The following is a 25,751-nucleotide window of genomic DNA, read 5'->3' as shown; positions in this document are numbered from 1 at the left end:
CCGCTGCTGTTGTCTTGGTTGGACCAGGTCTCTCTTCAAAAATAGATTTTTATCTCAATGAAACTAACCTGAATAAATAAAGATTACATTTAAGTCAAAATTCTGGTTCTCACCCGGCACTGGGGTGCACAGCGAGACCCCTGGGGCTCTTCAGGCCTGTCACGATGTCCCGCCTGGACTTGTCGGTCACTCTGAAGGCCACCACCACCCTGTAGGAGCTGGATGTCCAGAAGAGGACCTTGGAGGTCCAGTCGTACGCCATGGACTCCGCATGGCCCACCCTGTAGCCTGTCAGGATTTCTGTGTCTGGAGAACAAAAAATTAAATTCCCGGCATGAAAAATGTCATGTCCACAACTCTTATGTTTTCTTTGTCCGGCGCCTGACAATGGGGTGGTATTTTTCCTTTTTAATACCAGAGAACAAAACAGATATGTTGAAATGTTACGTATCAGTAACTTCAATGAAGCTTGTTGTAGTAAATGAAAGAGTAGAATTAGTGAGTTGGAGAAATAAATCACTTTAAGGTAGCAACGCAGACTTAAACTAGCAATGTAGAAGGTGTAAAGGTGAAGTCTAATGTGTAAAGTCCTCTTCAGCCTTCTACCTCTTCAGTGCAATCTTTTTCCCTACTACAATATCACTTATGTGCATAAAGACAGGAAGCTATTTTTCTATGTCTATACTAACATCTCACTTAGAATGCATGTCCAATAAATCACTTCATTCTAAGCAGTATGCTAATGTGAATATTGGAACAGAGCTGATATTGCAGTACAACACATTGCAATCTTTAACGGCAGGACATGACAGAACACATTCAGCCAGACCTGGGTAGCTCCGAATAAGAGCGCTGATCTAGGATACATTTTCCCTTTTAGATCATAATGAATAAGATTATACAGACTTTGAAGACCTGACCCTAGATCAGGCAACCGATTTTGAAACGGTTTGTGAACACGGGCCCTGAAAGACTACAAACTCACTGGAGCCGTTGGTGTTGGACTTGTAGATGATCTGCCTGCTGCGGTCATTGTAGAACACGGCCTCCTCGTTGCCGTCGAACTCCACGGCCGATGAAGAGAAGGTGACCCCCAGACCGGTCAGCGGCAGGGTCACATCCTCCTGGAGGGACACGTTCAGGGGGATCCCACGCACTGCGTATTGGGTGGCCAGTAGCAGGTAGTCTCTCACCTCTGGAGGGGGTACAGAACAATCATAAACTCTTTATTATTAAACTCTTTACCAAGTGGCAAAACTGTCATCTTGTTGTTTTACGAATTAATTCAGGATTGGGCTTTTAATCATTGATGAGACCCCGTCCATCCCAGTCACTCACTGAAGCAGCTGTGGCGGTCTTCATGGAGGTCGTAACCCAGACGACACTTGCAGCGGAAGCCCAGGCCATCATTGTCGGAGAGGTGACTCAGGACGCAGATGTGCTGACAGCCCCCGTTGTTTCGACCGCAGGGACTCATCACTGTGGGAGAGAGAGAGAGCAGAGTAGAACCGCACACGGTCAATTACAACAATGCTAAAAGCCCACAAAAAAATGTATTAAAGATGGACTCAGTAGTGAGTTTTGACTACCATCAAATATCTCTTAAAAAGTTAGATTCATAAATGCAAATAAGGATGTTCATGTTCAAAGTCAAACCATCTTATTAAATATCCCCAAGGTTTTATATGTTGTGACATCATTGTGTGATGATCAAATCTCACAATGCCTATGGACATTACTGCAACCAGACAGAGCAACATGCTCTCAACCTCCTGCAGAGGTCCATGCCAGGCAGAATCAGGCACATTTCAAACTAGCAAAAGTACATTAATTGGTAAGATATACTGTATAAAGTACTAGCCTCATTTTAGGTCTGTTTGTGCTGTTTTTTCCAACTCCTGAACATGAAAATTACCATAGCGGTTAGCTGTACAACACAAACAAATCTGGAACCAGGCTTATAAAGTACTGCAACACTGGAGAAAACCATGTGCTTTATTGATAGGCAGTCTGCTGTTCTTCTACTCACCAATGGGTTGCAGGACAGGGTGCGCGACCACAATGTGACCGGGTCTGTCTGCGGTGCGATAGATGAGGTTCGGGTCGCTACCGTTGAAGCGGTTGGTCCGTATTACCCCCATCTTGGTCCAGTCGGTGAAGAACAAATGGTTTTCAAAAACAGAGATGCCAAACGGGTATGGAACCTGGGTGCCACCGTTGAGCACCGTTTTCCTGTGGAAAATTAGCAAAGATGGCTAACACTGTAGACGGCAATGATTTTTATATATATAAAAGAATGCTAGTGTAAAGGTGGTGGTTCTGTAAAAAATAAGAATACTTTATTATTCACTGTCAATTTGAGCTCATTCAAATGTGTGAGCTGTTTTTGGGGTTAAGGACATACAGGCAGGATATGGCATCTAGGATACCTATCATTTTTCCTGTCTGACTTGGGATTTGGACCAGCAACCCTCCAGTTGCAGATCCACCTCTCTAACTAGTAGGACCTTGCCTGAGACCTGAGGACTTGCATGCTTACCTCTCCAGACCACTGTAGGTGACCGTTTCCACCATGTTAAAATGGCTATCGGACCAATAGACCCTTTGGGTGACAATATCCAGGGTGACGCCAGTCGGCATCCCCAGCCTGGTCTTCACCAGCTCCACACGGTTACTACCATCCATGTAAGCCCTCTCCAGCTTCATGTCCTCACTGACGTAGCCGCTGTCCGTGAAGAACATGTACCTTCAAAAAGCAGGAGCCAAGTTAGATTTTGAGGGTTAGCATTGAGTTGATTAGCTTGCGTTAGCCAGCGCTAGTTAGCGGTTATTAATAATACTATGGGCAGTACAGTGTGGGAGATTAACTGAATTCATGATGTAAGCTGGGTTAGTACCAAGATAGCATGACTGTGCTCAAAAACAGTGTTGGTTTTTACATACATGTAAAGGAGAGTTGAAAAGGTTGACAATCAAATTTCTCTTTCAATCACCTTGTCCTTGTTTTTCCAATGGGTATGTTTGTCAATGGGTTATATTAATGTAAAGGGGATGGGTTCCATGTTTAATTTATTTTGGTGGTGAGACGTTCTAAGTTCTTACCCCACGGTGGGGTCCAGAGCCAGCCCGTGGGGAGACAAAAGGTTCTCGGCCACAAGGGTGACCCGGTTGCCTCCGTCAAAGTCACACATGTCGATGCGCTCCACCCTGGCCTCTAGGACGTAGAGCTTGAAGTTGATCCAGTCCACAGCGAGGTTCTGGGCACTGTGAACGGCCTCGTTCAGCACTTCTTGGATGTCACCTCCATCAAAGTTGGCAGAGTACACCTATAGGGAGAGAGTGACACTAATTGAAGATACAATCTGGGATCCTTGAAGAATAAATCGGTATATCATTCATTGCAATTGTTCAACAGCTGCATTACATCCCAGATTGCACCATTAACCTGAGTGCAGTTTCAAGGGACACGCCATACTGGAAATGATTGCATGACAGATGTGTTAAAAAATGTATTTGCTGTATTAATATTGTGTTGCAACGGTAATTTAAAGACAAGTCTGATTCAGCAAACACAAACAAAGCTGGTTTGACGTGCGTTTTAAGTTTGTGAGTTTATTACATATAGCAAATATGTCAATCTTATTCTTAACATTTAGACTTAGGGAGGAAAATGGGGGATGCTTTTTCAATTTCATTCAAGGAGAGGGTTTAGTTGAGCTTTTTCAATCTGCAGTGTTTTAGAATTAGTGGCTTATTAGGCTATATATCGCCCCTCATTTCTGATTCTCTGCTGAGCGCACAATATCAAGTGTGCCTATAGGCTATTTAGTGTGGTCTCAAATTATCCATAGCCTTTAGGCTATAGGCTAGGAAGTGCATGCTCAGAGAAGTACAGAGCAAAGTTATATTTCGAAGAAAATTCATTTCCTTCCTGAGTCTTTTGCGCTGCTGGCATGGTGTAAATAAAACTGGGCTGCATTACACACTGCAATGGATATTCCAAACCTGAGCCCATGGCCTGCTCTGCTATTGCTGATCAAAACTTTTGTTTGTGCTGCCTAACCAATGCTGTGCTGTGTAAGCCTACAGTGGCAGTTCAGGAGGAGAGTTGAAGAATTCTTCTGAAAAAATGTTGGGATCTGTATCATACAGGCGGTCTAGCCTATAGCCTACCTGCTTTTCAATTTGAGAATGAGGACCCGAAGATGAGAAGGAGGACCGGAGGTCAACTTTGATAGCTTGCTACTACCATAATTCATTTGAATAAAAACAAGATGTTTCTTGCCCATGATGTATTTATGAGAGTTATTTGCCAGATTCGAGTAACTTACGTTGTGGTGCTGAAACTAGAAGCAGCAACTGCTGCTCAATCAATCGGAAATGGACAGCTCATGGTGCTGAAAGTAGCCAAACTCAAGTAGGCATAATTCGTTTCAACCATCTTCATTTTAATTAGACTTGACCAACAAGAGGGCTTAGTGTTGAAGCCTATTGTGTTGGAGCCTAACTGTTTGATAGACGAAATTAGGCTATATGCTGCAATATCCATAGATGTGTCTGCCAATTCCTCCACCCACCATGCACTCTTTAAATAGCTTACCTCTGTGTCAGTGAAGGACTGTTAAGTTAAAACCAGGACTCTAATTGAGGTGGTATGAGAGGGTATGACACTGACCTACCTAGATTTAGATGAAGATTTTGAAGAAAATTAAACAGATCCGATTATCTAAAGTGATCTACAGCACTTTGGTCCGTGCTGCTTTATGCTGTAAAATACCAGGGAAAACGTGGCTAAGATGCATATGGGGATGTCATTGTTTCGTTTCTTTGACATTCAGAGGCTGAGCTACAACCTTCTATAGCCGAGGAGACCTCAAATTTACTAGGGAAGTAATCAAATTCTGTTACCATAAATTGATTCAGCTATTCACTTCCTGTACAATAGAATATGTTTAAACCCAGACAGCTTTCAGGGAAACACTTGTGACCTTCTCTCGTTGGGTTAAGCCACGGAAGAAGAGTAGCCAGCAGTTAAAGCTTAAATGTTTATGTGTCACTCGGCCTGCGGTCTGGGGTGGAAAGGTAGGCCTAACTTTTGAAAGTACCGTGCTCAGATTCCTAATGATGTCTCAGATTTGATTATTTGCAAACAGGGACAATTTCATTGCAAACAAGACACACTGATTTGGCATTGGAGAAATATGACAAGATGAACAAATAGGCCTATATCTCTGTCCATTCTTAGCCTTTAATTGAGGTAATTTGTTTGGTATTTAAAAAAGTATTCTGCTAATATGTAAAATGATGTAGAATTGCATGAAATGTTTATAAAATACCTACAAATATGATGATAGATTCATGCCATGCTTTTTACTATAAAGGAGATCTTTCACCCATACTCTTGTCCAGAGTTTAAACAGAAATGTAGTAAACAGTGCACTACATGCGCCAAACCAATGCAATCGCTCTGAGGCATCGGAGCTCCCCTTATTTAGATCATTGCATTAGTTCACAGCGCAGTGTTGTTTTAGAGTGAGGAAAATGTCACCCACAAGCAGTAAATACGACCCACCTTCTGAGTGTTAGTGTCTGTCCAGAAGACCCTCTGACTGTGCCAGTGGTACCCCACACCCACCGAACTACCTCTGCCCTGTGAAGGGACCAGGGTTCTGATAAAGCGCCCATGAATGTCTGCCATCATCACGTCACCACCATTGGTGAAGATGAGCTGCGGCAAGCCAACTACAGGGTAGATATAAAACATAGGTTGTTATCCTGTAAAGCATGGGTGGGCAACTCCAGTCCTCACGGGCCTGATTGGTGTCACACTTTCTCTCCATCCCTAGCAAACACAGCTGATTTAATCAAATTGCATTCTAAACGGAAGATCATGATTAGGTGATTATTGGGGTCAGGTGTGTTAGCTGGGGCTGGGGAAAAACCGCTGCTGTAAAGGGTTCATTCTGATCCTACTTCTGACACCATGTTAGGTTATTATCTATGGATTAGGCAGAGACCTGAGTTCAAGTTAACATGTTTTCTGAGAAGATAATTGAAAAGAGTACAGGGCTTACATCCAGGTCCTTGAACTTGATCACACCGGAGATAACCCGATATAGGACAGTCGTTTTATATTTTGGAATGATAACTGGTACACTTACAGTAAGTTTACTTTAAGCACAGTTATGCACACAAGGAAGGTCTTTTCACAATGACCTTTTTGTAATAATGACCTTCAATGGAACTCCCACAATTAAGCACATCACTTTCACACAATGCTCAATCGTGCTAGCACATTAGCCACACCACACCACAACTTATCACAAAAAACAACAGTTCCCTAAATGTACGTTTCGTGAATGTTTGTTTGTTTTACGTTTATTTGATTCATCACACAATTAAGATATCAATTATATTCTGCATGTGAACGGATTAAATTAACTTGAACCTGAACAAAAATACAGTAGCGCTCCAAGTGACGCTAGTGGTGTCACATCCTGTACCTGAGATGTTGGCCCTGCAGCGGTTGCCCTGTTCCAGGAAGTATCCATCTGCACAGCTGCAGCGGTGGGTCCCGGGGCGGTCTTCACACAGCTGGTCACAGATCCCCCAGATGTCACAGTCGTCATAGTCTGGGTAACACAACCACAGTGTTGTCATGTAAGCCTAAACCTGCAGGGAACTGCCAAAATAAAATAAACACTTGAGCAAATGAGGGATACGAAGTTTATAGAAAGCAGGTGCTTCCACACGACGTAGGGCCATGCATAAAAAATGCTTAGTTGCCCATTATTTTGGCTACCGTGGCTAGAAGAAGAGATCTCATTGACTTTGAAAGGAGGTTTTCAAAGGAGCATAGGGAGTCTGAAGGGTGGGTGTGTGTGTGTGTGTGTGTGTGTGTGCCACCAGATCTCCACCCAACTGAACACTTATGGGAGATTCTGGAGCGGCGCCTGGGACAGCGTTTTCCACCACCATCAATTAAAACGGAAAATTATGGAATTTCTGGTGGAAAAACGGTGCCGCATCCCTCCTAGCTAAGATGGGGAGAAGTCTGTCCATCATAAAGTGTTGCTCTACCTTCTTAAAACTGCACCATCAACAAAGCAGGTCCTACAGAACATAGTTTTGTCGCACCTGGACTACTGTTCTGTCGCGTGTTCAGGTGCCACAAATAGGGACTTGGGAAAATTGCAATTGGCTTAGAACAGGGGCGCACGGCTGGCCCTTGGATGTACACAGAGAGTTAATTTTAATATTATGCATGTCAATCTCTCCTGGCTCAAAGTGGAGGAGAGAATGACTTCATCACACCTTGTATTTGTGAGAGGAGCAGCAGCTAATGGGGATCGTTAATGATGATGATGATGATGACAAAATAGGGTTCAAGACATTTGTGGAATCTATGACAAGATGCATTGAAGCTGTTCTGGCGGCTTGTGGTTGCCCAATGCCCTATTAAGACACTTTATGTCGGTGTTTATTTTATTTTGTAAGTTACCTGTACCTACACTAACATAATAGAATTGAGTAGAATAGAATAGAACAGACCTCTGTGTGTCTATGTTAAAGAATGGTAATTTTTGATAATTTCTCTGGTCTACATCTGTTTCTATTTAGGAATCTGTATGTGGATTCATTCATAGCGTTTGTCACATCACTGCTAGTGGCCCTGTTTCCTTCCTCACTTCCTTCAGCTGTTTCTGTCCTTACTACTTCCACCAATCAAACCGTTCACACTCAGACTCACCCGAACAGGAGCGGCTGTCATTGGCCACAGTGAAGCCATCTGGGCAGTAGCAGGCTCCGCCCTGTGGGGTGAGGTGACACCGGTACTCACAGCTCAGCGCTGAGCACCGGTCCAGGCCTGGGAGAGGGGAAAGAGACGGGAGATACAACTAGTGGTGGAAATGGGCCGGACCGCAACAGGAAATATGATCTACTACACCCCCAATGCTGTACTAGCACTTTTAGTTTTCAAACACTTTTTAAACACTTTTTTAGATTGTGCGTCCCTAATGGCAGCCTATTCCCCATAGTCACTACTTTGTGACCAGTAGCACAGTAAATAGGGAGTAGGGTACCATTTGGGTAGCAGGGGCCGTTTCCTGGACACAGATCAAGCCTAGTCCTGGACTAAGAAACAATGTTGAATGGAGATTCTAAAAAACGATTAAGCTTAATCTCTGTTGTGGGAAACTGTCTCTGATTGTCCACAATCCAACTTCTACTGGCTGCCTATGACTTACACTATAACACCAGTACAATTACTAAAGAGGACATTTTTACGTAGTTGTGCACAGTCGTAAGTAAAAGTGCAAATGTAAATATTTAACAAAGAGTGTGCACGCACATGCTGATGAAGGGATAAGGGAAGGTGAGAGTTAAAGCCATAAATGTGACGACAGCGGTCGTAACAGGTGAGCTTGGAGGAACATTAAAACATTCAAGAGTACAGTCTTGTTGCATGACCACAGGACCTTGGCTTTACTGCCCAATTTAACATCACACAGCATTGAGCTGACTGTGTACGCTACTGTCCTTTTAAGTGTGTGTGTGTGTGTGTGTGTGTGTGTGTGTGTGTGTGTGTGTGTGTGTGTGTGTGTGTGTGTGTGTGTGTGTGTGTGTGTGTGTGTGTGTGTGTGTGTGTGTGTGTGTGTGTGTGTGTGCTTGTGTCAGACCTGGGTTTAAATACATGTGTATTTTATGTATCTGGGGGGGTGAAAATACTTTTTCTGTGTATTTGATTATTTTCAAATACACAGAAAGGTCCCGCTGACGAAATTGTTAACCTCCTAAAACCCAGTACAAAGGTGCGCCCTGTAGTAAAATGTGTCAGATAGAAGAAGAGACTCACTGCAGGTTTGCTGTGCGGTGGTGTTGGTCTCATCTGTTCCTCTGGGGCAGTCTGGTTTGCCGTCACACACCTTGCCCACTGGCACACACATGGAGGAGCCTGGACAAGGCCACTCACCAGGGTAACAGTCTCGGGAGTTACTATCTGAAAGAGAAAAGACAACAACACATTTCATTTGCCACCTTTTGCTGGGTAGGCCTCAATGACACAGTTATTTTTATCCTTTAATTATACATTTCACTCAGCTTTGACTAAAATGTCAATATAATTATTTCCTGGATAACCTAATTTACTATTATGTATTGATTTATTTGTCACTCTTTATGCAGCGTGCACTGAATTATCACTGAATTATCACAGTGAATTATCACTGAATTATCACAGTGAATTATCACTGAATTATCACGGTGAATTATTGTAACGTTTGTTTATGTGTCAATTAATCCCGTAAGGAATGGGTTGCCAACTGACAACATGAAAATAAAATGTAATTCATGCATTCATCATTTATTTGTCAATGTTTTAGGGCTGATGAAACAGTATGCTTAAAAAAAACGTTGTTTCCATTCAATTCATTTAGTATGACCACTACTTATATATTTACTATACTACACATATAGCTACAATGTTATTTGTTCCTATTATTATTTATTTGTTTATTTATTTGTTCCTCTTTTATGTTCCACTTATTACATATTACCGTTTAGATTTCCAAATCAACAATGTCTCAATCTTCATAGTCAGTGACATAATAAACTGTCCAAGATTTCCTAGTGAATTTCTCACCACATCCGTTCTCGTCGCTGTAGTCCCCACAGTCGTTGAACTCATCACACACCCAGTTCTGAGGGATGCAGCGGCCACTGCTGCAGGTGAACTGAGTTCCACTACAGCTCTGGTACTCTAAGGTGAAGAAAATGATGCAATACAATACAATACAGTGTGTGTGTGTGTGTGTGTGTGTGTGTGTGTGTGTGTGTGTGTGTGTGTGTGTGTGTGTGTGTGTGTGTGTGTGTGTGTCTTTCATTCAACAAAGCCATGACTAGCCATCAAATCTGAATTGCTGCCCCCAACATGAAAAAATATTACAGTTTACTATAGAATACTACAGTACTGAAGAATATTATACTTCACACTGTAGTATCCCTCGATCATGTGCAGTGTTTACTATAGCATTTTGTAAATACTACAGTATTATCTGCAAAAATAACGCTGTAGTAAATACTACAGTAATGTCCGCAAAAACACTATAGTGAATACTACAGTAATGTTCACAAATAACACAACAGTGAATACTATAGTATTTATACCATAGTATACCATAGGGTAGCCTAGTGGTTAGAGTGTTGGACTAGTAACCGGAAGGTTGCAAGTTCAAACCCCCGAGCTGACAAGGTACAAATCTGTCGTTCTGCCCCTGAACAGGCAGTTAACCCTAGGCCGTCATTGAAAATAAGAATTTGTTCTTAACTGACTTGCCTGGTTAAATAGAGGTAAAATAAAAATGTGGGCTCATAACAATAGGCACGATGAAACCTCCATTAGATTCTGTATGGTTGATATTGTTGAGTTGATTTAGCGAGAGGTACAAAGGTTTGAAATAGCAATCTCAGATTAACACATATTTACACCAATGTTTTAGGACTTCACCGTGTTTACGTTGTGAGGTAAGAATATCCTGTGTACGGTGGTCTATGTGCTTCTTACCACAGCCTTGCTCATCGGTGTTGTCCCCGCAGTCGTCCCAGTGGTCACAGATGAAGGACATAGGGATACAGTGGCCATTGGTGCACTGGAACTGGTGCAGAGGACATTGCTGTGTTGCTAAGAGACACAATGTAATTTACTCAGCGAAAGAGCAGACATATAGGAAAATGAAATAAATTCATGAATCTTTATGTCAACCCATATGCCTGACATATATTTAGTATATATTTTGTGTCTTTGTCATTGTCATTAAAAATGGGATAAATGCATGACTATTTGATTATGTCAAACCATCATTTCTTAATTGGGCCATATATTTTATCATCCTGCTAGGTGTCTTTGGTGTTTGGGGTCAAGACTACTCCCTCAAACAGACGGTTATCTTCAGTTGAATTTTTCCAGACTCTCTTGATCCACTGAAGATCAATGGACTAACTCGATTGACGCTGTCGAGTTCGATTCCCCTGACCCATTCGACTTACTGCAGTTGGATTCGTCTGAGCCGTCCCGACAGTTCTGCAGCCCGTTGCAGTGCTGCGAGTTATTGTAGCAAGCTCCATTGGCACAGGTTTTCTCAGTGCAGCTGGGGTAGTCTGGAGAATAACACACACACACACACAAGGGTTGGGGTCAATTTCGAACTGAAATCAGTCAATTCAGGAAGTAAAGTGAAATTATAATTCCATAAATGAGAAAAGGCCAGTTATGTTAAATTAATTCTCAATAAACTGAAAAGGAGAAACAATTTACTTCAAAAGTTTGAACATTTTTGTATTTTAATCACTCCTTGAATTAGCTCACTTCAACTTGAGATGACCCCGACCCTTGACACACACACACACACACACACTCATGCTAAAAGGTAGATTGTCATGTTGAAGCATTTTCTCACAAGACCTCAAAATGGCTGTGGGGACAAAATTGTGACAAAAGCAATGACCTAAATGTGACTGAGGATTATATAGTTGAACTATGATGGACTTGAACAACTTTCTTGTTAAAAAAGGAAGAGAGAATAAAGTCTACTCCTGTGTTGCCACATTAAGATGAACAGTGGCCTGTAATAGGAGATGCAATCTGAGTTAACAACGTAACAAGCCCTAATTAAAAATCAAAAACCTTTGGTGACTAAAGCATATCTAGCAGGAACAATAACTGGAATGCTTCTTTTATTTTTAATACGAAAGGTTGTAAAAGTAGTCCCATATACAATAGAACGGTCTGAATTTGCACATTTGCAAATCCCACAAATTGCAGTGTCATTCACAATGAACACACAGTACACTCATAAGTCCTACATCAATCATACAGCACATCACAAGCATCTATAACACTCAATCATGAGAAAAATGTGTTATTGTCAAAGTAGACAAATGTCCACAACCTCTGCTTTCAGCAGAAATGATCTAGTGCAAATGAACCAGACAGGTTTTTAGAGCCGTAAACTACAGACCAATCTTATTGAAGAACATGGATTTAAAATTCTTACTGCAGTTGTTCTCGTCTGAGTTGTCCAAGCAATCCTTCACACGGTCACATCGGTACACTTTGGGAATACACTGGCCCTCCTGGCACGTGAACTGGTGTGGTCCACAAGTCTGCTCTCCTGAAAACGCAGGAGAACACGAGCACAGCATAATCATAAGGTATGTCAATGTAATGTCAAATGGATGAGGAGGGAATTCACATTCACATATGAATCAGGGGAGGATGGAGAAAAATCCACACTCTTTTCATGAATTTTTGTAAATAATACCATTTCAATCTTCAATCGTCTTAAACAAAGCATGACATGACTATGAAAATGACATGTTCAGAATCAGAGGAGAATGTACAAAAATCCACTGCTTTTTCTTTTTCGTATGATCTTTTTTTGTTCCTTTTTTTGCTTTCAATCTTCAATAGCTCAATAATACAAATTGTGTCATGACTATGAAAATAATATATTCAGAATCATGGGAGGATGGGCAAAAATCCACTGCTTTTTTTCCAATTCAAATTTAGTTTTTATATCATATATCAGTTTATATATCATATACAGTACCAGTCAACATTTTGGACACACCTACTCATTCAAATTTGTTGACTATTTTCTATATTGTAGAATAATAGTTAAGTTATCAACACTATGAAATAACACATATGGAATCATGTAGTAACCAAAAAGTGTTAAACAAATCAAAATATATTATATAATTTAGATACTTCAAAGTAGCCACCCTTTGCCTTGATGACAGCTTTGCACACTCTTGGCATTCTCTCAACCAGCTTCACCTGGAATGCTTTTCCAACAGTCTTGAAGGAGTTGCCACATATGCTGAGCACTTGTTGGCTGCTTTTCCTTCACTCTGTGGTCCAACTCATCCCAAACCATCTCAATTGGGTTGAGGTTGGGTGATTGTGGAGGAAAGGTCATGCAGCACTGATGCAGCACTCCATCACTCTCCTTCTTGGTCAAATAGTTCTTACACAGCCTGAAGGTGTGTTGGGTCATTGGGTCTGTTGAAAAACAAATTATAGTCCCACTAAGCGCAAACCAGATGAGATGGCGTATCGCTGCTGTGTTAGCCATGCTGATTAAGTGTGCCTTGAATTCTAAATAAATCACAGACAGTGTCACCAGCAAAGCACCGCCACATAGCAGACCTCCTCCTCTATGCTTCATGGTGGGAACCACACATGCGGAGATCATCCATTCACCTACTCTGCATCTCACAAAGACAGCGGTTGAAACCAAAAATCTCAAATTTGGACTCATCAGACCAAAGGACAGATTTCCACCGGTCTCATGTCCATTGCTCGTGTTTCTTGGCCCAAGCAAAAGTCTCTTCATCTTATTGGTGTCTTTTAGTAGTGGTTTCCAATGCAGCAATTTGACCATGAAGGCCTGATTCACACTGTCTCCTCTGAACAGTTGATGTTGAGATGTGTTTATTACTTGAACTCTGTGAAGCATTTATTTGGGCGGCAATTTCTGAGGCTGGTAACTCTAATGAACTCATTCTCTGCAGCAGAGGTAACTCTTGATTTTCCTTTCCTGTGGTGGTACTCATAAGAGCCAGTTTCATCATAGCGCTTGATGGTTTTTGCTACTGCACTTGAAGAAACTTTCAAAGTTCTTGAAATGTTCCATATTGACTGACCTTCATGTCTTAAAGTCATGATGGACTTTCATTTCTCTTTGCTTATTTGAGCAGTTCTTGCCAAAATATGGACTTGGTCTTTTACCAAATAGGGCTCTTCTACAATGTAGAAAATAGTAAAAAATAAAGAAACACCTTGGAATGAGTAGCTGTGTCCAAACTTTTGACTGGTACTGTACATATTTATATATATATATATATATATATATTTTGCATAGTCATGGCATGCTTTGTTCAAGAGCTATTGAATGTTGAAAGCAACATTTTCTTATTTTTTTACAGTGTATTTTTCTCCATCCATCCCTGATTCTGAATTTACCATTTTCAAAGTCATGGTATGGTTGGTTCAATAGCTATTGATAAGAGAAAACAGAAAACCGAATATCCAATACAAACACATTTTACCTCTGGATTATAAACATTGAGAGAGATAGGCAACAGCTTTGTCTTAATCCCCAGGAATAAGACATTACTACATTTGAGAATATTTGAGCTGTTGAGATGCAGAAACTCTGCTGCCTTGTTATTTTTAAGTAAAGTCAAATTGTAAGATACATTACTCCTGACACTTGATATGAAATTGTGATGCAAGTGTAACACCCCATACATTTAGCAAATTCGTAACATATTGTACGGTTTTCAAATTCATAACATGTTTTGCTCATTCGTAACTTATCATACAAAATGGCTGATGGACATCCACAAATTAATGCATACCATACGAAACGTAACATATCATACTTAATGGAGTGTCTCAGATTTATGTACAGAATAATACGAAATTCTCTGAGACCAGGTTGAGATAAGACCAAACTGTGTGAGGTCAGGGCCTGTATGTTTAAAGCGTCTCAGAGTAAAATGTTGCTCTTAAGTGAGTGATATCCAGAGGAAACTGGCACCCTATGTAACCCAAAGTGAAGCCTTGTGAACTTGTACGTACTGCAGGTTCTCTGTTCGTCTGAGCCGTCAGTGCAGTCCTCCTCCCCATCGCAGACAAACTGGAGGGAGATACACTCGCCTCCCGTCACACACTTGAACTGCTGGGAGCTACAGGATGGAGGTGCTGCCACACAGAAATAAACAAGGGCCCATATTCACAAAGCGTCTCAGAATATGATGTAGGATCAGTTTTTCCTTTTAGATTACAATGGCAAAATGTCACACCCTGATCTGTTTCACCTGTCCTTGTGATTGTCTCCACCCCCTCCAGGTGTCGCTTATTTTCCTTGGTGTATTTATCCCTGTGTTTCCTGTCTCTCTGTGCCAGTTCGTCTTGTATGTTCAAGTCAACCAGCATGTTTTTCCCGTGCTCCTGCGTCTCTATTCTCGTCTACTAGTCCTCCCGGTTTTGACCTTTGCCTGTTTTCTGGATCCATTCCTGCCTGCCCTCGAGCCTGCCTGCCATTCTGTACCTCTGGAACTCTGAACTGGTTTTGACCTTTTGCCTGTCCACGACCTTTCTCTTGCCTACCCCTTTATGGATTGTTAATTAACATCTTGGACTATAACCATCTGCCTCCTGTGTCTGCATCTGGGTCTCGCCTTGTGCCCTGATACAAAGATTATATGGACAGGGAAGACCTGATCCTAGATCATGACTCTTACTCTGTGACGCTTCATGAATAAGGCACAGGACAAGTTATGCATAGGGAACTATTCAATCAAAACCTATAACCCAGTGCATGGCGTTTTCAAAAACACTCAATCAAATTTGAATTGAATTTTATCTGGTACAGTTAGCGTCATGTTCAGCATGTATAAGTGCAAACCTGAAGCCATGTACAGTATAAGGAATTCCAAGATCATGGTACCGGTGATACTCACGACAGTTGAGCTCGTCAGAGTCATCTGTGCAGTCCTTGGTTCCATCGCACCTCCAGTCTAAGTCAATGCACTGACCGTTGGCACACTGAAACTTACCATTGTCACATTGGCCTTCAAAAAAGAGAGTGCAGCGGTCAGTAGCAGAGTTTATTGTGGTAACCGCAGTATGGTTGACTTGTTAAAAAATAAATAGCTTAGGACCCCCAAAAGGCTAGGGCCATCTCTGACTGCACATGTGGTTATGGAAGTGGGTACGCAGACCCGGGAGCCACTGCGGACCCTCATGATGAGTTCAGATATTTTGTGACCCCACCCCACCCCATCACTTATCTAAACCATTAGAATATCAAATTGTACACTCCCGGATCGTCTACAGAACTAGAGAACCTTTATCATTTCATGTCTTAATACGAATGAAATGTTGTACTTTTCGATAGACAAAATGACATGGTGTGAAGGGGGAAAAAATTACAGTCTTCAGTGCATTTGAACAAAACTGACATTGAGATGGACTAACTATTAATAACACATCTTTGAATCTCTTCATCTGGTAGAATTCACTATAAAAAAAAATAAAACGTTTTACTGTTTCCCTGAACAATAAGTAACAGTGTTTATGACAACTACAGCTACTGTTTCGTCTACTTTGTACGGCATTTGAACCCTACCGCATGTGGCGGACCTTTAAAAATAGAGTTAATTATTGCCCATAAATACATATCCTGTGAACCTTGAAACTCATGAAAGATGAGTCCTTGATCATATAGCTGGTTTTAGATGGCCAAATCGTGTCACCATGTAATACTTTTCAAAGGAAATACATATTCATACATATTGATAATAAATCAGCTACTCCGTTTCAAAAAAACAATCATTTGATGACTTTAACCTGTCGAGCTCTGAAGCAGACATATTTTACATTCAGATACATCTAAATGTGTGCAGCTCTGAAGCAGACATATTTTACATTCAGATACATCTAAATGTGTGCAGCTCTGAAGCAGACATATTTTACATTCAGATACATCTAAATGTGTGCAGCTCTGAAGCAGACATATTTTACATTCAGATACATCTAAATGTGTGCAGCTCTGAAGCAGACATATTTTACATTCAGATACATCTAAATGTGTGCAGCTCTGAAGCAGACATATTTTACATTCAGATACATCTAAATGTGTGCAGCTCTGAGCAGACATATTTTACATTCAGATACATCTAAATGTGTGCAGCTCTGAAGCAGACATATTTTACATTCAGATACATCTAAATGTGTGCAGCTCTGAAGCAGACATATTTTACATTCAGATACATCTAAATGTGTGCAGCTCTGAAGCAGACATATTTTACATTCAGATACATCTAAATGTGTGCAGCTCTGAAGCAGACATATTTTACATTCAGATACATCTAAATGTGTGCAGCTCTGAAGCAGACATATTTTACATTCAGATAAATCTAAATGTGTGCAGCTCTGAAGCAGACATATTTTACATTCAGATAAATCTAAATGTGTGCCGTTTTTAGTAAATCTAACGATTCATAGTGTTTGTCTATGAAAATTGGAAATGTTCCAAAACATATGTGGATCCCCCCCTAAAATGTGAAACTTAACATGTCTACACGATTGCACATTGTATCTTATGACATTCTTTACTGAAGGAACCTGTGGTATAATAGAATAAGGTCAGCACACCTATTGATCTGGCTTAGGCCTATGGTAAAAACACATCTTTTTTTTATGTTTGGGGGTTTGGGCATTTGGCTGCACGTAGCATTCTGGAAAGCATATTGAACACCTAACTCGTCAACTAAGAGGACACTTTTCAAATCATGTAGAAAGACAATGATTCAATCGATTAAAAAAAAACAAAAATAATGCATTATCTCTGTGCCATAAAGGCAATACGTGTACTATAACAATTTGTTAAAGTAAATTAAAACAAACAGTAATAGACACATCCTTTTTTCAAATCATACATACCTTGAGTAAGCTGAATTCCTTGAGAGAGCAGTAAGAGAGACAGAACATTTAGACCTAAGAGGTCCATCTTCAAGCACCCTCTGGTCAATACTCTCTTTCTTTTGATTGGGTATAAATTAGTACGATGAATAAAATGTATTCATACTCAATCTTAACTATCACCTCTCTTCCCTCTAAGCCCAGTGTAAACCAGAGTGTCTTTTGCATGAAGTTTTCTAAACCCAATTGACATAGGGTCCAATTTGAAGTACACAGCTTTTTATGACTCTCTTTTACATTAAATTCATCTAAGATTAACTTGTACTGGTGGAGATGTTGTCCACATCAGCAAGAAAACATCCCCAGTCATTGTTGTGCAACAGGAAGACAGGAATTGTTATTTTCATCCTGGTTTTGTAAGATCAGATCCCACCAATCAAGACCCATTTTTAACTGTACAGTCATAGCCAAAGTTTCTGAGAATGACACAAATATACATTTTCACAAAGTCTGCTGCCTCAGTGTCTTTAGATATTTTTGTCAGATGTTACTATGGAATACCGAAGTATAATTACAAGCATTTCATAAGTGTCAAAGGCTTTTATTGACAATTATATTAAGTTGATGCGAAGAGTCAATATTTGCAGTGTTGACCCTTCTTTTTCAAGACCTCTGCAATCCGCCCAGGCATGCTGTCAATTAACTTCTGGGCCACATCCTGACTGATGGCAGCCCATTCTTGCATAATCAATGCTTGCGGTTTGTCAGAATTTGTGGGGTTTTGTTTGTCCACCTTCCTCTTGAGGATTGATCACACATTCTCAATGGGATTAAGGTCTGGGGAGTTTCCTGGCCATGGACCCAAAGTATCGATGTTTTGTTCCCCGAGCCACTTAGTTAGCACTTTTGCCTTATGGCAAGGTGCTCCATCATGCTGGAAAAGGCATTGTTCGTTACCAAACTGTTCCTGTGTGGTTGGGAGAAGCTGCTCTCGGGAGGATGTGTTGGTACCATTCTTCATTCATGGCCGTGTTCTTAGGCAAAATTGTGAGTGAGCCCACTCCCTTGGCTGAGAAGCAACCCCACACATGAATGGTCTCAGAATGCTTTACTGTTGGCATGACACAGGACTGATGGTGGCGCTCACCTTGTCTTCTCCAGACAAGATTTTTTCTGGATGCCCCAAACAATCGGAAAGGCGATTCATCAGAGAAAATTACTTTATCCAAGGACTTTCTTGGGCACCCTGAAGGCTTCTTCACAACAATTGAACCGCTCTCCTTGAAGTTTTTGATGATCCGATAAATGGTTGATTTTGGTGCAATCTTACTGGCAGCAATATCCTTGCTTGTGAAACCCTTTTTGTGCAAAGCAAAGATGACGGTACTTGTTTCCTTGCAGGTAACCATGGCTGAGAGGAAGAACAATGACTCCAAGCACCACCCTCCTTTTGAAGCTTCCAGTCTTTTATTCAAACTCAATCAGCATGACAGAGTGATCTCCAGCCTTGCCCTCGTCAACACACACACACCTGTGTTAACGAGAGAATCACTGACATGTCAGCTGGTCCTTTTGTGGCAGGGCTGAAATGCAGTGGAAATGTTTTTGCATGGCAAAGAGGGACTTTGCAATTAATTGGCCACGACTGTACATACCATCAAAGAGTGGGTCACCAACAAAATGTTTAACAATGGAGCAATTCTCACAAATAACATTGGGTTGATATCTGTAGTGCTCAAGGAACTACATTCTATGAGAGCAATGTTACTTTTATCTAAACACAATCTGAAATCATGCTGAAATTTGTTGAAGCATTACTTTTTCCCGAAGACCTACCATAAATATAGTTACAAAGACACATTGGAAAAACAAGAATTTGGGGATACGAACAGATATACAATCTGAGACATCAAAAGGTAGAGGGAGAAATCTGGAAACCTTTACAAACTCCCCTGCTAACCTCAAACCTAGCCTGGGTTATGTATCCACAGGCTATTTTTGACAGAAATACTAATAATTCCACCTAAGCATAATTTTAAACACATGTGCCTTTACACTTGACAGACATTACAGACTTTACAGACATTCAGAAGTGTTATTAAAAATCCATGCCTTTCGGAGGGGTTGGGATAAAGCGAAAGCCCAGTTTCGGGTGGACCTTGTGTACAATTGTTGAATGATGTGATCTTAATCTTAAAATACAGAACTGCATCCTGACAGCACACGTTACATATTTGCAATATGATACAGTCCCACTATTAAAATTCCATTATGTACAGAAACACACAAACTCTGAATTAATAACCAAATGCAGTTGTAAATTCAAAATGGATTTATTTTCCTTTTCTTTATTCCAACGAGAGGCCAGTCTCATTTACAAAATGTATTGTGTAAAAGTCATCATACTGAACTGTGTTTATCATTGAACAATTTTACACACATTCTGTTTATTTATATTTGACTATATTTATTTTACATATACAATATGTATTAAGATGGCACATTAAGGATAAAAGGCATTATTTGCTATTTCTAAAGCCCGATGTAGATGTACAAGAGATCAAATAGATAATGGCGAACCACACCAATAAATTCCCCTAACATCAATTTAACTGGGTTCGTCCATATTCAAATAAATTAACAAGAAACATTTAAAATGACAGACCCATGCATTCATAATATAATGATGATTTAACACACGAAACTTGGGCCTTTCATGTTATAACATCTTGCATTGGCATTAACGTAAGATTTGCATGAGTCACAGACTAAGCCCTCATGTATCACACATGAATACAGTATTGGATTGATATTAGAAAAAACACCTTCATTACAGTTATACAATACAATCAGGACATGAGAATGGATTAACTAATACTTAAAAACATAAGAAAAACTGAGCGACAATACATTAGCCTTTTGGCTACATACATTTCAGGAGCTTAGATACACCGCCCACTCTTGGACAGAATGGACACTGCAACTCAACTATCATTTATTGTACAACAAAAAAAAGATTGATACACAGTGCATAAAAGTTGAGTAGAACATAGGGCAGAATCACAAGTAGGACTATTTAAAAACCATTGTTATTGGTTTCTGATTTCTAAGCATTTGCGTTCTGAAGAAAATGGTATCCTTAATTGACTGTTCCAGTGGGTCTTCAGTTTCTTCTTCCATTGTCGTGTGTAAAGTAAGAGTTGTCCTAGCCTCTGCTCTGGTAGGGATTGTTGCCCTGACCTCCGCTCTGGTAGGGGTTGCTGCCCTGACCTCCGCTCTGGTAGGGGTTGCTGCCCTGACCTCCGCTCTGGTAGGGGTTGTTGCCCTGACCTCCGCTCTGGTAGGGGTTGTTGCCCTGACCTCCGCTCTGGTAGGGGTTGTTGCCCTGACCTCCGCTCTGGTAGGGGTTGCTGCCCTGACCTCCGCTCTGGTAGGGGTTGCTGCCCTGACCTCCGCTCTGGTAGGCGTTGTTGCTCTGACCTCCGCTCTGGTAGGGGTTCCTGTTGTTGAAGCTCCTTGTGTCTTCAGGGTTCTGGTAGCTGCCAATCTAAAACACAAAACAACATCTGTATCTGACAATCTCAGTCCTGGGGGTCTTGGTCTTTACCCAGCGGGAAAAATTTGGCACCAGACATTTTAATGACGTAATTTTCTGGTTGTAACTAGTGTTCTGGTTGAGAAGACATCATATTACAACCAATAAAACATATTTTGGTAGTTATCTGTCCAGATGAACTCTTGTATATTCCCCACCCTCCTTTCTCACTCATTCTTCCTCTCTCCCTTCTCGAGGTTCTTACCCCTCCTTTGTCTTCTCTGGTCACCAGTGCCTGTCTGCTACCGCTCTCCGTCATCTCCAGGTTGCTGCCACGGTCCCAGCTGTTGTTGTTGGGCATGGCCCGGGGGATCTTGGGTACGCCCGCAAAACCTGAACTGACATTGGTCACCCCCCCATTGGTTAAGGCCGATGCCCTGAAGTCCTTGGCGGTATAGGGGCTGGTGTAGGTAGGAACCTCAGCGTTCTTCGAGGACTTCTTGGAGGAGCTCTTCTTGGACGTCCTATAGAAGACGACAATACACAAGATTTAACAACTTCCTTTTATACTCCATTAGGGTCAATCGTGGAATCGTAACAAGATTAAAGATGAAGGTATATATTGAATTGTTTTTGATGTGATTCAAATATTATGGTGTAAATGTTGTCCTCTGTGTGTGTGTGACTCACTTGCGTGCAACTACTGGCAGCATGATTAGTGTGATGAGTAGCAGCGCACCAAGAACAGTCCCAACAATCACCAGAATCAACTTCCATGCTGCAGAGAGACAGAGAGCGAGAGAGTAAGAGAGAGGGGGGGAGAGATATGTTTTAAAAAAAACTGCCAACACCAGTATACTCAATACCACTATTACAGGAAACACCACATGAAAGGAGAGAACAACACCTATTGCGAAGGCCAGAGGCAGCCTAGTGTCAAATCCTTGGAAGGAAGAATCATACCATAATATGGTATGTTATACTTACATTCATTGCAGTTTAAACCCGAATAACCAAATGAACAACTGAAAGAAAAAAAACATTAAAAAAAATCTTTGCACAGACCAATAATGCAAGTTAACCATTGCACTGTATCCAAACTCCCAGTTGAAAGACATTGTTTACGTGAAAATAGATATGACTGAATAAATGAATTGATGGGAAATGACTAAATTGATTAAATGTTTTAAGTACTTACTCATTACACACACCGTCCTCTGCTTTCTTCCCACTTTCACAAGCTGCAGACAGAGACGGTAAAGTAAGTCTATCACACACACACACACCACCAAGACCCAATCTCTTTTTACCCTCTCTCATACAAACCCCAGAGTCTATTGTAAGAGGAACAATCGGTGCCACTCACCTTTGCATGTTCTGATAGAGTATTCCGATTTCACGTAATTGTCCTGACAAGTACATTCAGGTCTACCACTGTCAGAAGTACAAGTAGTTGACGTGTCGTCACAAGGTTTCCGATACGAATCACACAGATCGGTTTCTGTATAGAGAGTGCCACAGGGAGAGGATTACATACAGTAAGAAAGTACCTCCATTCAGCATTGTGGTTGGGGCAAATAGTGTTCAATTCCATCAATTCAATCAATTTCCTGATATGACGCAATTTCCACCCCCCCCCCCCATCATGTCTTCATTACCCCCCCGGAGGCCTGAATGCATCGCATCCAAAAGACATGACTAAGCATTACAAACATTAGTGACATAGTAATGTGGATAGTGTTCAGAATTCATTGGCTAGTTAACATTATAGTTGCCTAGCCTATATATAGTTGCCTGAATGCTCCAGATGTCTATCAATAGGAGTTACAGTGACAAACCGTTTTCTACTGTTCAACTCCTCTTTTACATATTTTCCTAGAACAGTAATCCTCAATCCTGCTCCTGGAGAGCTGCAAGTTTGTATTGTAGCTCAGCAGTGAAATACAGGATACAGCAAGTGAAGGGGTTGAAGATCAGATTAAAAGTTGAATCACAGAACAGAATTCAGGTACATCTCTTCAGCAACAGAATTTAAGAGGATCAGTACTCTAGTGTGAAGTTACATCATACTACCAATGTCATATGACAGCATCATGATTGTGATTGATTGCATACTTAGTTCTCTGCAGTGGTGTAAAGGACTTACGTAAAAGTCCTTTATTAAAGTACTACTTAAGTAGTTTTTGGGGCCATCTGTACTTTACTTTACTATTTATATTTTTGGCAACTTTTACTTCACTACATTCCTAAAGAAAATAATGTACTTTCTACTCCATACATTTTCCCTGACATCCAAAAGTACTCATTACATTTTGACAGGAAAATGGTCAAATTCACACACTTATCAAGAGAACATCTCTCGTCATCCCTACAGCCTCTGATCTGGTGGACTCACAAATGCTTCATTTGTAAATTATGTCTGAGTGGTGGAGTGTGCCCCTGGCTATCCGTAAATTAAATAAAAACAAGAAAATGATACTGTCTGGTTTGCTTAATATAAAGAAGATTAAATTATTTATACTTTAACTTTTGATACTTAAGTACATTTGAGCAATTCCATTTACTGTTGATACTTAAGTTTATTTAAAACCAAATACTTTTAGACTTTTAATCAAGTTTACTCAGTGACTCACTTTTACATCAGTCATTTTCTATTAAGTTATCTTTACTTTTACTCAAGTATGACAATTGAGTACTTTTTCCCACCACTGATTTTCTGTCTTCCCCTTGACATTCATTGAAGCTATGTTCACAAGATTGCCTCCTAGCTTATGTTAAACCACAGTCATTATACATCAAGGGAATAGTGCGTTAATATTACTATAGGGGACATACCTTTATATGCTGCATCTTTAAGTAGAGGATGTAAACAAGCGGCACCCGCTTTGTCACAGTCTACAATAGCACCCTGTATCGTTCCTATGATGACGGCTTCTGTGATGATGTAGTGGAGTTCAAAATTGTTCTCCATGGCCACGTTGACACCAACTGACTTGAGTGACCAGATGGTACGGGCCGGACCCTTAGCCATTTTGCTAGGAGGCAAATTAGTGTCAGTGTTTTTAGAATTATGATCATCATGGAACTATCACATACTCATGAAAGTAGTGATAGCAACAGCATCAATCTTCTGTCAATAGCTGTCTTGGGCGTGTGATATCTTCCAAATCAAAATGATACATTATCATGATGGCTATAATAATCTGGACTGACACAATAAATTAGGTTAAAAAAAATTCAAGAAGACATTAACTTCAAGGATGAAGGTAGTTTGTTAGAATCAAACCAACAACAAACAAATTGTAGAGTAGCCTATAGCGTGAGTGGTAATGCAAAATGATAGTTTATTGGTAAAAGCAGGGACCACAGTAACTACATTAACACTGACCTGAAATTCAGCACTGTGGAATCAATGTAGCCAAGGTGACTCTGGAAAAGATCCCTCATCTGTATTTTGGACAGACAAATGCTAATAAGTTCACAATATAAATTTACTGGACAGTTCATCATTTTTTGCCTAGTACAGCTAAATAAAGGAGACTGTTGTTTGCTACAAACACTGTCGTAGACGGGGTACGGTTCCATCATGGGGAATCGAATCATTTGACTTCAAATAATCATCTGTGAAATTGCAAACAGCAAAAGGAAAAAGTTAAGATGTAAAACCCACTGAAAAGTTAACAGCAAAAAAAATGCTCAGGCTTCCAGTAAATATCAAGCTTTCTTTTGGATTATATAGCGGTAAAACATGTCTTGTATAAGTTGATTTGAGCATTACATTGATGGGACATTCCAACACTCAATAGATGCTAGTCAGCCTGCAAAGTAAACATGGGTTTATGGTGGATGACGTCACTACTGACATAATACTTCTAACGTAAGATCGACTGAAATGGTACATTTCCTGAAGAAATGTGTGTGCTTGCTTCAGCTGTCTAAAAAAATGTTGGTTTGTTTTTATCGTTGTGAGAGAAGTTTTACGTGTAGAAATCAAGCTGAATAGCAGCTAAGGCATTTCAATATAGTGAGAATAGCTCTGATTACCTTGTAATGCATGCACACTAACAACCAAAAATAGCTATGCCTCAGAAAACTATACTGTGGCCCAGACTTGCTAGGGACATGCTTCCAATGGTACTAACCACTTCCTACACCAATGTAGTTAATTAGGTGGGTAACCCGACCAGGACCCTAGTCCCTATGACTGCCATTCCAAAACCTGATCCATTACACCAAGAGGGTAAAATCCCTAGGTGCTGTACTAAAGTCGTCGTTATCATATTTTTACATGGGGGTCCATCTTTATTAGCATATTTCGAGGCCATTACAGTAGCTGATACTGACTGAAGGATACCCCCACACACATTAAATTGTATCCCATCATGTTAATTAGAAAATGTTTAAAATAGAAGGCAATTCTTTATCAACTTCATCTCATGTGTGAGATTAAGGAAGTAAATGAGAATGTTCATACTACTACAGTAGATGTATGTTCACTGGTTGAACGGGTCAACATGGATGCTCCTTGGAAGATCAAGTTAACCCATATTTTCTCCTCAGAATTACTGCACTAACTGTTCTGAAAATACCTGCTTGGGAAAATTCTACAGCTTCTACAACCTGGGTTGACTGGGACAGTTTCCAAGGACATAGAAATAAGTGTAATGCAGCTGTTACCCAGCTCACACGTTGTCAAAAATGTCACAAACAGCTTGGTAATGA

At 40.6% G+C, this 25,751-nt stretch overlaps 2 protein-coding genes across 3 annotated transcripts in view; both read right to left on the bottom strand.

The window, feature by feature from the left end:
- lrp2b (low density lipoprotein receptor-related protein 2b) overlaps positions 1–17,751 on the bottom strand; it is a 116,444-nt gene extending 98,693 nt beyond the window's left edge. Inside the window, exons 1-17 of one of the 2 annotated variants that reach the window (XM_029629670.2) lie at positions 17,516–17,751; positions 15,532–15,642; positions 14,648–14,770; positions 12,054–12,170; positions 11,047–11,157; positions 10,565–10,681; positions 9,644–9,760; positions 8,858–9,001; positions 7,751–7,867; positions 6,504–6,632; positions 5,573–5,742; positions 3,103–3,326; positions 2,540–2,746; positions 2,030–2,232; positions 1,339–1,479; positions 986–1,195; positions 114–306 (exon numbers count right to left, since the gene is read on the bottom strand). In XM_029629670.2, the coding sequence (XP_029485530.2) occupies positions 114–306; positions 986–1,195; positions 1,339–1,479; positions 2,030–2,232; positions 2,540–2,746; positions 3,103–3,326; positions 5,573–5,742; positions 6,504–6,632; positions 7,751–7,867; positions 8,858–9,001; positions 9,644–9,760; positions 10,565–10,681; positions 11,047–11,157; positions 12,054–12,170; positions 14,648–14,770; positions 15,532–15,642; positions 17,516–17,582 (2,501 nt within the window). In that variant the 5' untranslated portion in view covers positions 17,583–17,751. The remainder of the gene's footprint in view (positions 1–113; positions 307–985; positions 1,196–1,338; positions 1,480–2,029; positions 2,233–2,539; positions 2,747–3,102; positions 3,327–5,572; positions 5,743–6,503; positions 6,633–7,750; positions 7,868–8,857; positions 9,002–9,643; positions 9,761–10,564; positions 10,682–11,046; positions 11,158–12,053; positions 12,171–14,647; positions 14,771–15,531; positions 15,643–17,515) is intronic. The other variant, XM_029629669.2, reaches the window with a different exon arrangement.
- A 2,057-nt stretch (positions 17,752–19,808) lies between these two features.
- muc13b (mucin 13b, cell surface associated) overlaps positions 19,809–25,751 on the bottom strand; it is a 31,987-nt gene continuing 26,044 nt past the window's right edge. Inside the window, exons 5-12 of the mRNA XM_029629667.2 lie at positions 24,418–24,476; positions 23,865–24,064; positions 22,396–22,530; positions 22,228–22,270; positions 22,017–22,054; positions 21,720–21,807; positions 21,295–21,553; positions 19,809–21,041 (exon numbers count right to left, since the gene is read on the bottom strand). Coding sequence (XP_029485527.1) covers positions 20,700–21,041; positions 21,295–21,553; positions 21,720–21,807; positions 22,017–22,054; positions 22,228–22,270; positions 22,396–22,530; positions 23,865–24,064; positions 24,418–24,476 — 1,164 coding nt within the window. The 3' untranslated portion in view covers positions 19,809–20,699. The remainder of the gene's footprint in view (positions 21,042–21,294; positions 21,554–21,719; positions 21,808–22,016; positions 22,055–22,227; positions 22,271–22,395; positions 22,531–23,864; positions 24,065–24,417; positions 24,477–25,751) is intronic.

Source organism: Oncorhynchus nerka, linkage group LG23 (genome assembly GCF_034236695.1).
Source record: "Oncorhynchus nerka isolate Pitt River linkage group LG23, Oner_Uvic_2.0, whole genome shotgun sequence".
Classification (NCBI taxonomy): Eukaryota; Metazoa; Chordata; class Actinopteri; order Salmoniformes; family Salmonidae; genus Oncorhynchus; species Oncorhynchus nerka.
The sequence above is the reverse complement of the archived record's forward strand: the minus strand, read 5'-3'. Positions and strand labels throughout refer to the sequence as shown.